At 40.4% G+C, this 15,084-nt stretch overlaps 2 protein-coding genes across 2 annotated transcripts; both read right to left on the reverse strand.

Moving 5' to 3' along the window:
- Nucleotides 1–3,316: 3,316 nt before the first annotated feature.
- Nucleotides 3,317–11,285, reverse strand: hspa4b (heat shock protein family A (Hsp70) member 4b). The gene is made up of 19 exons (XM_084944054.1): nt 10,969–11,285; nt 10,336–10,393; nt 9,975–10,115; nt 9,579–9,701; nt 8,670–8,769; nt 8,145–8,278; nt 7,811–8,055; nt 7,652–7,728; nt 7,404–7,555; nt 7,144–7,250; nt 6,898–7,031; nt 5,472–5,656; nt 5,282–5,380; nt 4,933–5,088; nt 4,710–4,835; nt 4,496–4,603; nt 4,269–4,388; nt 3,970–4,131; nt 3,317–3,879 (listed from the first exon to the last, which is right to left on the reverse strand). The coding sequence occupies exons 1-19, from the start codon at nt 11,073–11,075 to the stop codon at nt 3,673–3,675; spliced, it is 2,541 nt and encodes an 846-aa protein (XP_084800180.1). The 5' UTR covers nt 11,076–11,285; the 3' UTR covers nt 3,317–3,672.
- Nucleotides 11,286–12,891: 1,606 nt separating this feature from the next.
- On the reverse strand, nt 12,892–14,509 carry uqcrq (ubiquinol-cytochrome c reductase, complex III subunit VII). Its single transcript, XM_084944066.1, has 3 exons — nt 14,385–14,509; nt 13,581–13,752; nt 12,892–13,073 (listed from the first exon to the last, which is right to left on the reverse strand). Exons 2-3 carry the CDS (start codon nt 13,732–13,734, stop codon nt 12,979–12,981), a joined length of 249 nt encoding a protein of 82 aa, XP_084800192.1. The 5' UTR covers nt 13,735–13,752; nt 14,385–14,509; the 3' UTR covers nt 12,892–12,978.
- Nucleotides 14,510–15,084: the final 575 nt, after the last annotated feature.

Here is a 15,084-nt window from a genome sequence, read left to right on the forward strand (position 1 = left end):
ACTATGTGGTGGCTAAAAGAAACAGAGTTAGGGGGCTTTTTGGTGTTGTGTTGTTGTGTTTGTTTGTTTAAATTATTATAGGTTAAGGTTTTGTAGTAATATTTTTAATGAAGTGCCAGTAAAAAAAAGACATGTTCAAGAGCAGAAGGGGTGGGCATTTGTAAGTACTTATCAGTTGTTTTTACTGTTTTATAGTCTAAATTTAGTTTCTCCCACACAAAACAGCTTTCAAGCACTTCCACCGACAAATGGCTGCAATACTAGAGTATATAGTCGCAACGGTGGAGAAAGTGTTCAGTAAACCTACCAGTACAACAGCATACAAAACTTTATTACAAGTTCAGGTCTTCCATGAAAAATTCCTAATTTAATAATTAAAGGATAAAATTAGCTTGATAAATACCGACGTTTTCCGAACTACCACTTTAACCTGTTTTGCTCAAAATGACGTCATAGCTAGTGATGATTTAAGGTCATGTCAGTCAGACCTTTCTCCGGTTGTATTTTGATGCATTATGATCTCTGCCAGATTCTGGCACAGATTTAACTAACTATAAATAGGCAGAGTAACATAACTATAAATGGACAGAGTATAAGATAAACCAATATTGATTTTAAAATAAATAATCTTGAAAGAAAATAAACATTTTTTTTAATTAACGGTCAAAAAATTAATTCCTAAAGAAAGCTATTACAGCATTTTCCACATTTACTCATAAGTTTGACCTCCCGATCTACTGCCATTGATAAAAACTGACGAACTAATAGCGCCCCAGAAGTTCAGAAGAAGGTTTCTGCTGCCCCCTGGTGTTTGGCTGTAGTATATGCCTGGATAGAAGCATTTACAGTCTTTACCAGTGTTGACATGCAGGTGGAGGCCTGAGGTTCCTAAACAAGATCACAAATCACTCGCAGCTTTCACACAACCGCGGCATTTATAAACTCGCACCTACTGTTCTAAAAAAAAAAAAAAGCAAAAAAAACAAAAAAAGGACAGTGGTTGGGGGTGATGGTAAGAGGGTTATGCACTGCATTTTCATCATTTATCCCCCAATCATCCAACATACTGAAAGAATAGGTTCCACCTTAAACAGGCGCAAGTGTGTGGCTCCAAAGATATGTGCTGATTTAAGGAAATAAAGCAGTTAAAATTAAAGTTAACACCTTGCTCAAAATGTGCCTTAAAGGAATAAGGCATATAAGTACAACTGCTCAGTTTATGCTTGAGGCAAATGTTGTGTTACCTTACTTAACACAGGTCTGTGTACTTTGCTGCAACTCTGGTAGTCTTCCTTTGTGGTAAGGCCAAAACCTCACTGGGTGCCACAGTCCTGATTAATTCTGCTCTCTGACATTTCATGTGGTTTCATGCACTTATATGGACTGAGACAGGAAAGACGTTTTATTAATGAGAACTCATTTAGAAATAGAGGCAGCATTTTGATGCAGCTGGTCTCTGCTTGAACCGTGTGGGGTTTTTTTTTACATGTTTTGCATCTAGTTTTAATTAATGTAAAACATGCAAAACATATGTGTGATATATGGATGTGTGATACCATTAGTTCAGTTGCAGCAGTCACGGTGTTTATTAAGCCGCACATTGTAATGACAAACTGATTTTGATCCTGTGTGTATATTATATGCAATGAGAAAATTTCAAATTGTATGTTAATTAATAAAAAAAATGCATGATTAAGATCGAAGGTCTGAAATGTTGCATCGTTCTGATCATAAGCTGGGTTTCTCAGGATGCCTTTCCCCTCGTGAAAGTTAAAAGTTGTGGTGTTGCCCTAAAATAAAGTCCATGCTTTGTGAACTTCAACATCAGAGGCCACAAGCTGGTTAAAGGTTTTATGTAAGCAGGGTGTGCAAATGTTGAACTAAGATAACTGATAATCAGTGAATGGCTGGTGTTATTTGATACCGTATCTCAATAGATTTTGTAGGATGAATGAATCAAAGAGTACAGTGAACTTATGTTCAGCAAACATGATTTAAGCTTTGTAACTTGGTTATCCTGCTAAAAAGGTAAAAAGATGCCATCAGAAGATGGGTAATCAGCAACAATACTTAAGTAGGTTGTGGGATTTTAAACAAGGCAGGATGCTTTGTTGTTTGCTGCTACCATCTAAATGTTGCAGTAGAAACTGAGACTCACGAGACCAGGAAATCGTTTTTCAGCCTTCTGTTGTCCAGTTTTGGTGAGCTTTTTAGAATTGTAGCCTCAGATTTCTGTTCTTAGCAGACATGAGTGGCATCCAATGTGGTCTTTTGCTGCCATAACCCACCCACCTGCTTTGAAGTTCAATGTGTTCTGCACTCAGAGATGCTCTTCTGCATCTTTGAGATGTAATAAGTTGCTGTCTTGACTTCCCGTCAGTTTAAAGCAGTTGAGCCATTCTTCTCTGAAATCAAGTGCACATTTTCTCCCAGAGAACTTGACCATTCTGTGAAAACCCAGTGACTGTATAAAAATCCCACATCAGCATTTTGTGAAATACAAAGATCTATCCGGCAGTAACAACATCATTCAAAGTTACTTAAATCATCTTTCTTCTTCATTGTCTAAGGAGCTTGGAAAGAAAAGCGTCTGGACTTTAAGTTGCTTGAAGACGTTTCACCTCTCATCCAAGAAGCTTCTTCAGTTCTAGGGTCAAATGGTGGAGAGTCCCAGATTTAAACCCTGTGGGAGTATCCCCCCAAGAGGGAAAAAAGGACCCCCTAATGATCCTCTACCTAATCACGTGAGCCAAGGTGCGAAAACGAGTGTAGGTCACAATCACCGATGGTTTCGGGTGAGCTCATTGGGAACCCTAGCCCCACCCTATCATGGGATTTCCTGAGGTCAGATGGCCCAGGGTATGAGTGGGCGTTAAGGCGTCTGGGAAGGGATCTCAAAACTGGATTATAGATGGCAGACAGTTGGTGTCATAAACCACCGCCTCTGTTCAAAGATGGTTGTTCACAGTGGACAGATGGCTTCTTTCGTTCCTCTTTCATACCATCTGTCCTCTCTGTCCAAAATGTGAACATTGGCATCCTCGAAAGAGTGACCTTTGTCTTTTAGATGCAGATGGACCGCCGAGTCTTGTCCTGTGGAGGTGGCTCTTCTATGTTGTGCCATGCGTTTATGAAGTGGCTGTTTGGTCTCTCCAATGTAGAGGTCTGGGCATTCCTCGCTACACTGTACAGCATACACTACATTGTTCAGTTTGTGTTTAGGAGTTTTGTCTTTCGGATGATTCCTCATTCATTGTAGCTTCATGCTATTAACACTGAAAAATTCTCTGAAAAATGATAGATGGCACATGTCCCGTGATGGTGCGAGTGATTTTCAATAACTTTATTAAAACCATATTGTGACACAGACCAGAACACTTACAGAGCACACAACAGAAATAAATACCATCATGTGTACAGCGCTCATTGCCGAACAGAATTATTGCAGCTGGCTTTTGATTTATGTCATCCAGAAAGAGAGAGGGCATGCTATGTCATCAGACAGAGATACCACCAGGAGCTGGGCTCAGTGTGCCAAACACCCTGCCTGCTTTTTGACCGTAGAGAGCAGTTCCTTAAACACGTCATCGGCTCTGATATACAGCTAGGCTGCATCTCAATCTAAAACAATCAGCTCCTGCTCAGCTCCGCTCGAGGAGGCATCGGGCTGCTTTAATCAAGGTCCATGTCAGGCTTGCTTTCTGTAGTTTCTGAGGCAGGATTGCCCGCAGCCTCGGTCGTTCCCTTGTCTGCCGCTGCTTCCTGGGGTTTCTCCTGGCCGTCGACGGGCCCGTTCTGCTCTGCAGGGGTTTCCTCTTTGGGAAGCTCCACTTTGGGTTTGGGCTTGGTCACGATCGGGTTACAAGCACCGAAAAGCTCCTGTGGAAAAATGAAATGATGGGTTGATTCAATAAAAACTGAACCAACCCTACAGTCTAATTTTCCCAGTGCTTACAATCTTAAACTCACCCTTGTTTTTTCTTTAATGTCTTTGACTTTGACAGATGGATCCACCGCCAGGCTCTGTTTGCTCTGCTGGTTCATGGCACTGTTCATCCAGATCATTGCATCGTTGTTCAGTTTGTCCACCTTGTTTACATCTGCCTCATCTAAATGGTCATACTGCTCGTCCTGGAAATCAAACAGGCAATATTATGTGCTGTGCAGGCAACAGAAGCTATTAATAGTAGTTCTCATGTCTTTTAAACAATACCGTGTAAACATATTTAAAAACAAATACATTCAATACTGTAGGTAATAGTAGTCACCTTCATTTTGTAGGCTTCGATAAATTTCATGTACTGCTGGATTTGTTTTCCCAGCTCATCAAAAGCTTTAGGTCTCTCTTCAGACTCTGCATACCTGTCCTGAATCGGCTGACCGAGTTTCTGCAGAGCACACCGTAAACACATCAGTTAGAGGAATCAATATGTGATCAGACTAAGACAAGAAACATAAATAAAGAAATAAAAAACGAAATCAGCGCAATAATCACCTTCAACTCTGCCAGTTTGTCAATGTACACCTGTTTGGGTTGGTCCTCTCCATCTTCATACAGCCAGTTTTCAGTATCCTCCAGCTTTAAGGACAAAACATCTCGGTCCTAAAGAATTAGAATGATTTCACATTATGTCGAGGGACGTTCAATCTGCTGCTAATTACATCACGGCTTATCTTAAACGATGAATGAGACGATGCTCTTCACTCACAGATTCGCTGACGAACTTCTCCAGCATGCCGTGCAGTTTGTCCCTCATTTCGTACACGTACTCTTCTACATTATTCTTAGCGTCGTTCCTCTCCTTCTCCAGCTTATCCTGCATGATCATCTTGCCCTGAGGAAAACAAACACAGCGATTCTTACTAGTCATCCCAGGCGAGATGACTGGATTGTGTAATATCAGTGTGAGAGATGGGTGAAAATATAGGTACCTCATTTTCTACAAAAAGATTGAGCATGTCGTTTGCTAGCTGCCACTGTGGATTGTTTTCAATTGGAAGCTCCAGAACTTTTGTCTTGACTTTGGGTTTTTTGGCTTGTGGAGGCTGATCGGACTTCTTCTCACCCTTGTTCTCCTCTGTGGAAGTCTAAGGAAAAAAGAAAAGGTATAACAAATTATAAACACACAGAATGAAACAACTGTATTATAACATTTACACAGTCTAATGAATTCGCTTCATAAGGATAAAACATTATAAGAATGAAAACATTACAGGGTTCTAACATAAAGACTTTAATGTGGGCTATCAATATTTAACTGATTCTACACAAACATCTCACCTCCATCTCTTCACTCTCTCGTGGCGTCTTCTCTTCTGTTTCTTTCTGAGCATCTCCCTGAGTCGGCTGCTCATCCTGATCTGTCTGCATTTTGCTCTGCTGTGGGTAGAAATTTAAGAAGTCTTTAAGAAGAAGCATCTCACAATGAGTACCGCATGACTCTTTGTGATGAACCGTTTGTCCAAACTACCTCTCCATCTTTGTCGGCAGCCTGTTCTGTTTCCATTGGTTCCTCTGCCTCATCAGACTTCTGCACTTCAACCAGAGAGGCGCTGGACACGCTAAAGATTCCGTGAATGTTCACCCGCACTTTCACTTTCACTTTGGAGCTCTCACCTGATGCCTGGGGGACAACTTTCTGGATCATAAACTGACCTGTGGAAATAAAGGGTTAAAAGGAGTAAAGATTTAAAAAAAAATTAACTAGGAAAAATAGGTTTAGTGAAGCTTGTTAATCGCTGCCTGTCATATCCCACAGTCATTAAAAAGATATCACTCAGGGTCAGTTATAGATCTGCATTTATTAAAAAAACAAAAAAAAAAACAAAACAAAAAAAACCCTAGGGAGACTGCAACATATTATTAAAACCTGGGATGGTAATGGTGAACCGTGATGTATTAGGTAGAAACTGATCAGAGAGAAAGAGAAAAAAAAAAAAAAGATTACTGGAGATCATTTTAAAATTTAGTGAGATCAAACTGGTAAAAAAACAAAAAAAAAACCAACACACAAAAATGCCACATTTAATAGTGAAATTAAGAGGATTTCCAGCACAAGGAACTCAAAGCATTGGGCCTAAACAGCTGTGTAGCCTTAAGAAAAACTCTTATCGGTGAGACTAATAAAAAAATGCTTCAGTTGGCAGAAGGAACATAAAAATTGGACTCTGGAGCGACGGAAAAAGATCATGAGGTCTGTAAAGGATTTACTGTGATGGTGACATCAGGGTACAAAGAAAAGTGGATTAAGTGATGCACTCATCATCCACAGTGTAGAGTACAAGCTTATGAGAGCAGTGTTGATGATGTGGCATTACTTCAGTTGGTCAGTTCTTGGTTCAACAACATTCTGCACCCAAAACTTCACCTGATAATCTGGATATAGTGAGTCAACAGGTTTTTCCGATCATAGGATTTTTTTTTTCATCTTTATCATCGATGGTTCAATTTGTGAAGGAGTTGTTCAGGTATCACGAGACATCAGTTTCAATGGGACACCAACTGGTCCAGACATTAACCCAACTTTTTAGGGTGTGCTGGAGAAGACTATACACAGTGGTCCACCTCTTCACTCGTGAACACAAGATCTTGGTGAGATACTAATGTGATTCTGGACATAGATAAATCTTAAGACATTGCATACGCTTACTGAAAAGAAGCGATGGCAAACGAGCACCATCATCAAAGCTTATGGGGTCCAACTACACATTAGTGTGTGACTTTGTTTGGCCAGGCAGTAAATTTGAAAGTCAGGAAAGGTACACCAACCAAGATATTTTTCTAAGGTCTGTATGGGGGGAAAAAAAACAAAAAAAAACAAACTTATAGGTACTAATCTAGCTGTGTGTCTGCTTGATGTGTAGGTAACACAGTTTTAGGAAGGTTTCATTTCTTACCTATAGTGGGATCTGGATAAGGCAGCTCATTAGGGGAACTGTAGTAAGCCTCCAAAGAGAAAGGCTCCTTCCGGTAGAAAGTCAGCACTTTGGAAAAGGGCGCAGCATGGTTTTTGGGAAACACCTCACAATCACTGCAACAAATGAATATTAAATTACATTAACTAAGATAAATGTCAGCATAAATAAATAATGATGACGATAATAATAATAGTGAAAAACAAAGAAGCCTTTTTCTTTTTTTACCTCACACCGTCCTCTGCAGCAGAATGCCATTTCAAAGAGATGGGATATGGAACGGCATCTGTGATGGAGAATTCACGGACTTTGAAGGCCGGAGACAGGATTGCGCACTGAGGAGAGAGATGGCCTTGTGTCAATGAGCACTGCAGCAGCATTATATTATATTAACTCCTCTCAATCATCAACACTTGTTAAAGTTTGCCAGATGCAAACAACTGATTATTTTCCAGTAGACATCAGAATAAAACCCGACTGCATTGTACCTGCAGAGCGCATCCTCTGGCCACAGCTTCATCAGCATTCAGTGTAGTGCTCAACTCCTTTCCAAAGAATTTGCTGATTCTCTCTTTGACAGCTGGGATTCTGGAAGCGCCGCCAACTATCTCAACCGCATAGATGTCTTCTTTCTTCAGTTCTTATGAAATAAAAACAAAGTTTAATCTTAAACATGAAGAAAAACTAATGAGTTCCTTTTTTAAATTCAATTAGCCAAAAACTAAATTAAACTTACTGGCCTGTTCCAACAGACTCTGCAGAGGGGGTTCTACTCGGGCCAAAATGTCAGCACACATCTCTTCAAACTGAGCCCTGCAAAAGAAAAGAGGAACATGCCGTTAGATGTAAAGTAGATATCAACAATCAGCAAAAAATTACTTTCTTGTCGAACTACCTGTTCATTTTTCCAGTGACATCGATGTCATTCATGAAGCACTCGATGTTGAGTGGCAGGTCAGAGGAGTTAGCGCTCATCAGTTTCTTCAGTTTTTCACACTCCTGGTAGAGCCTGACCAGAGCCCGGGGCTTTGACTTCACATCAAGCTTGTACTTTTTGCCAAATTCCTCGCAGAAATGTTTAACGACCACCTCGTCAAAATCCTTTCCTCCCAACAGCGGGTCACATGCTGTGGCAAGAACCTGAGCGGCAGGGTAAAGAGTTATGGTTATGACACAAACTCAGTTGTAGACTGATAAACTGTGTGCAGTGCACTGGGATGTCTACACACCTTGAGTTTGCCTTTATTAAAGGCACACACAGATGTCTGGTATCCAGAATGGCCCAGGTCCACAAACACCACATTCCTGGCCTTCTCCTCGGGAGCAGGCAGATCCTGTTTGTAGATTCCATAAGCCAAGGCAACTGCAAGGACATTAATCAAGTCAATTAGAATTTTTAGGTGTACCTTATTAACTAGTTAGAAGATGGAAGCTAGTATGCTTACAAACAACACCAAGGTACAGTGGCTTTGTATGACTCAAAGCTCAAAATAATCCTCATCTTATAATTAACTATTTTATTTATACTGGGCAGTGATGTAGCCCTTTTAGTGCCTGATATGATCATATTATGATATCTCCTTTTAAGAAAAAAAACTGTTTGAAATTTGAGTATGTAGAGCATTCGACTGATTTGAGCATCCACCACTTTGAATATGACACAAAATGATCAAGAGCATAATAGGTCTCAATTACTGTCAGATCAGAGTTGATTAGTGAGATGCACTTCCTTGCCTAAAAGCCCTGGTACAGACCTGCAGTTGTCTCATTCATCAGCCTCAAGCAGTTGAGTCCAGCAATCTGAGCAGCGTCTACTACAGATCTCCTCTCAGCATCAGTGTAGTAGCAAGGAACCTGGTTAGAACAGAAGGGAGTCCATTGATTAGTCAATTAGTCTGGTTAATCAGCCCGCAAGGTGGCACACACTATAAGCTGGATGATGTGATTCTGATCTTTCTCAGCTGATAAACAGTAGATAATTTGGTCACACAACTATGCTCTCATGTTAAGCAACACAATATATCAGTGCCTGAATTACAGCAAAGTCACAGACTGAATTTCACACGCATCTTTAGTATTTGCAACAGGTTTTTATTGTTTTGAAGGTTGACAAACGGAAGGAAATGCTTGTGTGTGATTGCTGAGAAATAAACTTTCACTGCCAATTTGAAAAGAACTCTGAGCAATTAAAAAAAAAAAACAACTTATAAGCAGCTGTCTCAAAAATGAATCTCTCATCCAACTCCAGTCAGCTGTCCTCTGCTCTGCTGCTTGGAAGAGTTAAGCATAATGGAACATGAATCACGTGTCTGCCTGCTGCAAGTTCTGGTTTAGAGTGCAGCAGATCTCCAGAGCAGAAGGATCACTACTGTAACCAACAGAAGTTCTTGGAGGTGAGTTTAATTATTAATTCTAAAATAAGTCTGATGCACAATCAAAGGTCATGGGTTTCTGATAGAATATGGATGATTCAATAATTAAGACTGGATTTAGTGAAACCAAACTATGTACAACATAGACTCTCTGTTGTATGCCATTCTCTCAGAGCTTGTGTATTATTCTGTTAACCTACTTAATGAAAGACAGATTCAGGACAAGTCTGATCAAGTAACATGACAAATGCATGTGTGTGAGGCATGGACTTGTTATGACAGCATACTTACAGACACAACGCAGTCAGCCACGGGCTTCTTCAGAGCGTTCTCTGCCGTCTCCTTGAGCTTGGTGAGAAGCATGGCGGTGACCTGTTCAATGCTGAATACCTTTTCCTCCTCCATGTACATCACCTTTAACAAAAATCCAATTGACAGACATGGAAGTTTATTACGCGCCAGCTCAAAATGAGTGTTTTGTATAGCAGCAGCTTTTTAAAAAATATTCCAGCTAGTGACACAGAGCAGCAAAAGGTTCTCAGAGGTTTTTGATTAGATCCTCAAAGAAAAATAAACCCATTATCAGCCGCTAGAGAAAATGTTAGACCAAGTTAATATAAAGTCAGGTCTGGAAAAAGAATACCAAAATTTTAACTATAATGCAAATGTTCCCGCTTCTTCTCTTACCTTGATGCCTGTTGTTCCCGTGGGCATTTGTGCAATATCGTAGACCATGTTTTCTTTGAGGGACTGCACATATGGATCTGAAAATGCCCTACCATGAAACTTCTTGAACCCTTGGACTGTGTTCTTGCAGTTTGTGACAACCTGTTTAATGAGAGAAAGAAAAGAAACAACTGTTTAATTGATGCACAAATACTAACTGCGCAAACTGTCAATTTATGACTTGGCAAATTGATTTGTGTTGGTGCAGTTTCTGTGTAGAGAGTTGTTCATGCTCTGTGCACTATGTGATGAAGCGACCCCCACCCCGGTCTCCTGAGCAAAACCTGTACCCAGCACCCCTCAGCTTCTCGTGAAAACATACCTGGCTTTTTGCAGCTGCACCAATTGATCGATTCCGGGGTCCAAAAGAAACACATGCTCTAAAAACAGAAAACACAATTCACCTCTCTCATCTACAACAATTACTTCACAATGGTGCAGTTAGTTCACCAACTGGCGATATAATATTAACCTTTTCACGTGTATTTTTTAAGATTCTGAAATCACAATTCTATGGTCCTTTATGTGGTTTTTCTGTGGACCGAGAGCGTTAAAATGAAGCACAATAGGCTGATAATGTGGTTTTGACAGCCTGGTTCCGGCCTCCTCCCGTCAGCCTGCAGTAAAACATCCATCACCTGACTAGTTAGGTCACTTAACGACCTTTAAATGTTTTTTCGATGGTATTGATGTATTCAAACCCCAAAAGAAACAATAAATTAAAATCAAGTTATCCCAGGGTTTCTTTTCTCCAACAATTTCGTTCCGGCTTGCTAGCATTAGCTTTAGCACTCACATGCTGTTTCCTGTTGTGAAATCTGTTAGCATGCTAACTAGCTAGCAATGTTAGCTTCACTATTAGGATATAGAAAAGTACATTCATTCACATTCAGGCGTTATCAACGCAGACGATAGATTGCAAAGCATCCTCAATGATGTGACTAGTCGTACTTACGGTGTACATCGATCGCTGTATTCATTGGCGACAGTTTCAATCCCTCCGGCTCGGGCTACTGCTACATAGCAGTTCAAAAACCCGACGTCAAAGCCTACAACTGACATTATCGCTAGTTAACTTGGTAGTGTGGAGTTACAAGGAGGAACAAAAATACAGTTCGGTGCTCAAAGTGACAACGGTGGCTACAGAAGCTCTCAGTCAGCGGACGGTGATACACCCTTGTTCTTCTTGTTCCATGAAGCTGAGCAGCAGCATGCGGTACGCCGGCAGATGCGTGACAGCGTTCAGGAATTTTCTGTCTGTGCACTAACCAATAGCATCCGACTGCGGGGACCAGAGCGATGTCATGCGCCACCTCCAGCTCAGACCCGGTATCGCATCAGCAGGTCTTTTTTTTTTTCCTTTGGGGGTCGCAAAAGCGGATCATGTTCATCACCGTTCATAGCATCCTCTTCTGTCACACCAACCCTCTGCATGTCCTCCTTTGGTACATCCATGAATCTTTTTTGTGGCATTTCTCTTTTCCTCCTAGGTGGAAGCTCCATATCCATCCACCAACTCTTTCTCATATCTTCATGGTATGGGTCATCATCTTTATCGCTGTATATTTACTACCACTCGGTCTGTCACACTTGTTTCTTCTCTTCTCTATACCTCAGGAATCCTTTCACTCTCCAGGACTGTGTTAAACTATCTGGTTAAAAACTCAGCTGAGCTCTGCATACCTCCACAGGTATGTCATCTAAACCAACTGCCTTTCCACTCCTCATTCTTTTTATAGCTGCCATCATTTCCTCCTCCTAATCCTCTGCACTTCCTGATTTACATCTTCCTCTCTCTCTCATTTTATACATTCATCAGGTCCTCAAAGTACTCCTTCCACCTTCTTAGCACACCCTGGTCACTGATTAGTACATGCCCATCTCTATCCATAATCACCCTAACCTGTTGCACATCCCAGTATCTCACTAGAGTCTGTATCATCGCTGTCTGACTTCTGGTAGCTGTAGTGTCAACCATTTGCAGGTTGGTATTTTCTTAAGTATCACAACTACTTCAAATCAGCTGTAATAAAATTGTCTGGCTGTTAAGACTTCTGATTATGTTTCTGGCAACTCTCACCAGCTAAACATATCAAGCAGTCACATCAGCAAATCAGCATCAGGTGATGCAAAATCATGTTGTTACAACAGAATGTTCTGCTTTTACTTTGACACATAGTACCCACCTACGCTGTTGCAGATCCTGCCATGGCAACAGCGGTCAGCAGGACACTGTATTCTACAACATCACAAAGTCAATCAGCCTACTTTTATTAGACACTCATGAATCTGGAGATTCAACTAACACAGGGAAGGAATACAGTATATAAAGTTCACTGTCGTGCAAAAACACAGCTGTGGCACTGCCTCCACCCCTCAGACTCAAAGCGTGGGGATGATTCCAGAAACACTGAGCCTGAAAATAAATACATTTATATGTCTTATATATCCATTCCTCAGCACTGCTTTTATGACTGACTAGTATTAACTTCTGCAGTTGAACCATTTCTGTCTCATCAGTATTATTCTCATGGGATCAAAAATAGCAAATAATCCTATCAAACTGTTCAAACTCGCTCAAACACAGATTCCAACATTTTTAACTACATTTTTTTTCTGTGCACTGATAAATTAATTTAATGCAAAATATGTATTAGAACATCTAAAACTGCAACCCTATCACAACATCCACCACATTCTAAGTGAAAACATGACAAACTGGCATGCACAGGCATCAGATGATTGGCCAGAACATCACCAAACGTCATTTGTGAGAGTACCACACTTATCCTCCAAATGTCACACTCTAAGTTAACTATTTTTTATTTTGTCATTCAATGTTAGGAATTAAAGTGAACCAACAGTCAATCAAAACTGATTTCACATAAATATTTTCACTTTTTATTGGTGAGACGTACAGACTTGGAATTATAAACAGAGGGCAGTTTAGAAAGGTGGTGCGTGTTCATTGATCGTTCTCGTAGTCGGCTGAATTCTTCCTCTTGCCCTGCTGATGGACGCTGTTGCCCCAGCTGTAGGTCAGATACATAAGGACCATTGCTGCAAAAAGGATGATGACAAAACACATTAGCATTAGCGATCTGACACTTCATGTACCTTACTGTGAAATAAGTGTCTGTAGTAAATCCTTAAAAATCATATTGTCTGTTCTCTCCGTTCTCTTCAAATCTTCACTCATGCTTCACACATGACACGACTAAAACACTTCTATTATATTAGCACAAATTCTGTTATGGTCAAACTCATAATCAATTAATTTAACAGGTCATCTAGGTTTGCTTTATTTTATTTTTTTTATCTTAAAAATATCCTGAAGTAGTTCAGAATAAGATCCTTTTATAGCTTAAAATACAAGCGTTTTTAGCTCAGAACCCAACTCCCAGATTCCAGGTGAAGTTTAACTAGGAAAATATGAACGACTGAGAGCTGAAACAAACAGGCCAAGCATGCTACATATGCTCTTATTTAATTATAAGAATTTACTGATATTGACATAATGAGCTGGTATACCAGAATCCTAACATAGTGTAAAAGAAAAACACTCACGGGGTGCAACTTTGAAGAAAGACGACGTGACCCTCCTCCACACATTTGGGATTCCCTTGGAGAAGTAGTTGGGGAAAGCCCTCTGCTCAAAAGGGGACAGGCTGTATGTGATTATATGCCTGACCTTGGCCAAGTTTCCAAAGTGGCGTCCCATGTTTACTGGAGAGCTGGGCTGAAAAGACAGCAAGACGCATACAAACACAGTCATCAGTGCTTAAGTGTTTCTGTGAGCTGGATTTAAAGCAAATATTTTAACCCAATAGCTGGATAATATATCTAATGCTCTCCTCAGAAACCAGCCTGTCATTGGAAAGGGAGTTATTGGGGTTACTGAATTTTGAATATACATAAAGGGCAATACATACGCGTCGTATTAACTTTAACGTAAAGTCGTCATTTAAACGTTAGCTTATGTAATGAGGTTCACAAGTCAGCTTTATAAAGCGGTTTTATGTAACAGTATTACATAAACAATCACCTGCCCTTGTCTTAAAGACTTCCTAACACAGAACCCCCAAAAGGGTGCCAGATTATTGATCCGTAGCCTGTCTCAAAGAACACAAAATTAAAATCCCAAACGAGCTAAGGTTAGCCGCGCTAGACGTTAGCTCGTCTGTTAGCTCAAACAGGCTAGCTCCTGAGGTACAAACAGACCTTGAGCTTGCACGAAAGCGTGGTATTTGAATCGCAATAGGTTCACACTAGTTCAGTTTCGCTATAAAAATTTACTGACATATCACGTTTTGGTATTACGGATAAATTCAAGAAAAACTTTGCAGTTGAAATAATGACATTGAGACTCACCGCTTTGCTTGTCCACGGTGTTTCTGAACACTTCCGGTGTACGTCGACCTTTGTTATTCAGGCGTCAGCTCACGCTGAGGGCATTACTGCCGCCTGACGAGCTGGGGTTTAAACGGCAAGCCATGATCTGAGCGAGGAAAATGTGTTTTTTCTAGTTCCAGGTCTACTAGTACTGTGCTCGTGTGTTTTCAGATATTCCAATATTTAATTGTGGGCATCATCTAGTTTAGGCCGCAGATCCTAGCTGCCACAGCAAATCACACTCAGAAGGTGCCAATATTAATCAACTAAGCTCTAAAGGTTTTTTTCCTCAGTTAGGACTTTAAGCAAAACAAGTAAAGTTGTGGTCGAAAGTTCTCATACATTCATCGTGGGCATGGATGTCATGTTAATTTTTATTCAATGATTCCATTCATTTAAATTGATTACTTTCAAGGCAATGACTGGGCATTTAAACATAGTCCACAATTTTTCACAAGGGTTGAGGCCGGCATTTTGGCAAGTCCATTACAAAAGTGTAATATTAGCTTGCTTTATTTATTCCAAAACCACTTGTGATGTATGCTTGGCATCATTGTCCTGTTGGAACATCCAATTAGATCTAAGTTCATACTGTCTAGCTTTGATTTAAGGTGATGAAGAAAGACACCTCTCATCTCTGTGGCCAGATAGCTCAATCTTTCTCTCATCTGGCCATAAA

Source organism: Perissodus microlepis, chromosome 2 (genome assembly GCF_051167445.1).
Source record: "Perissodus microlepis isolate ML-2025 ecotype Zambia chromosome 2, ASM5116744v1, whole genome shotgun sequence".
Taxonomy (NCBI): domain Eukaryota; kingdom Metazoa; phylum Chordata; class Actinopteri; order Cichliformes; family Cichlidae; genus Perissodus; species Perissodus microlepis.

Coding starts and splice junctions, on each gene's coding strand:
- uqcrq (XM_084944066.1), bottom strand. CDS start 13,734: ATGGGACGCCACTTTGGAAACTTGGCCAAGGTCAGGCATATAATCACA. Junction 13,074..13,580: donor TTTCTTCAAAGTTGCACCCC/GTGAGTGTTTTT, acceptor TCCTTTTTGCAG/CAATGGTCCTTATGTATCTG.
- hspa4b (XM_084944054.1), bottom strand. CDS start 11,075: ATGTCAGTTGTAGGCTTTGACGTCGGGTTTTTGAACTGCTATGTAGCA. Junction 10,394..10,968: donor TACAGCGATCGATGTACACC/GTAAGTACGACT, acceptor TTCTGTTTTTAG/AGCATGTGTTTCTTTTGGAC. Junction 7,251..7,403: donor CCAGAGGATGCGCTCTGCAG/GTACAATGCAGT, acceptor CTCTCTCCTCAG/TGCGCAATCCTGTCTCCGGC.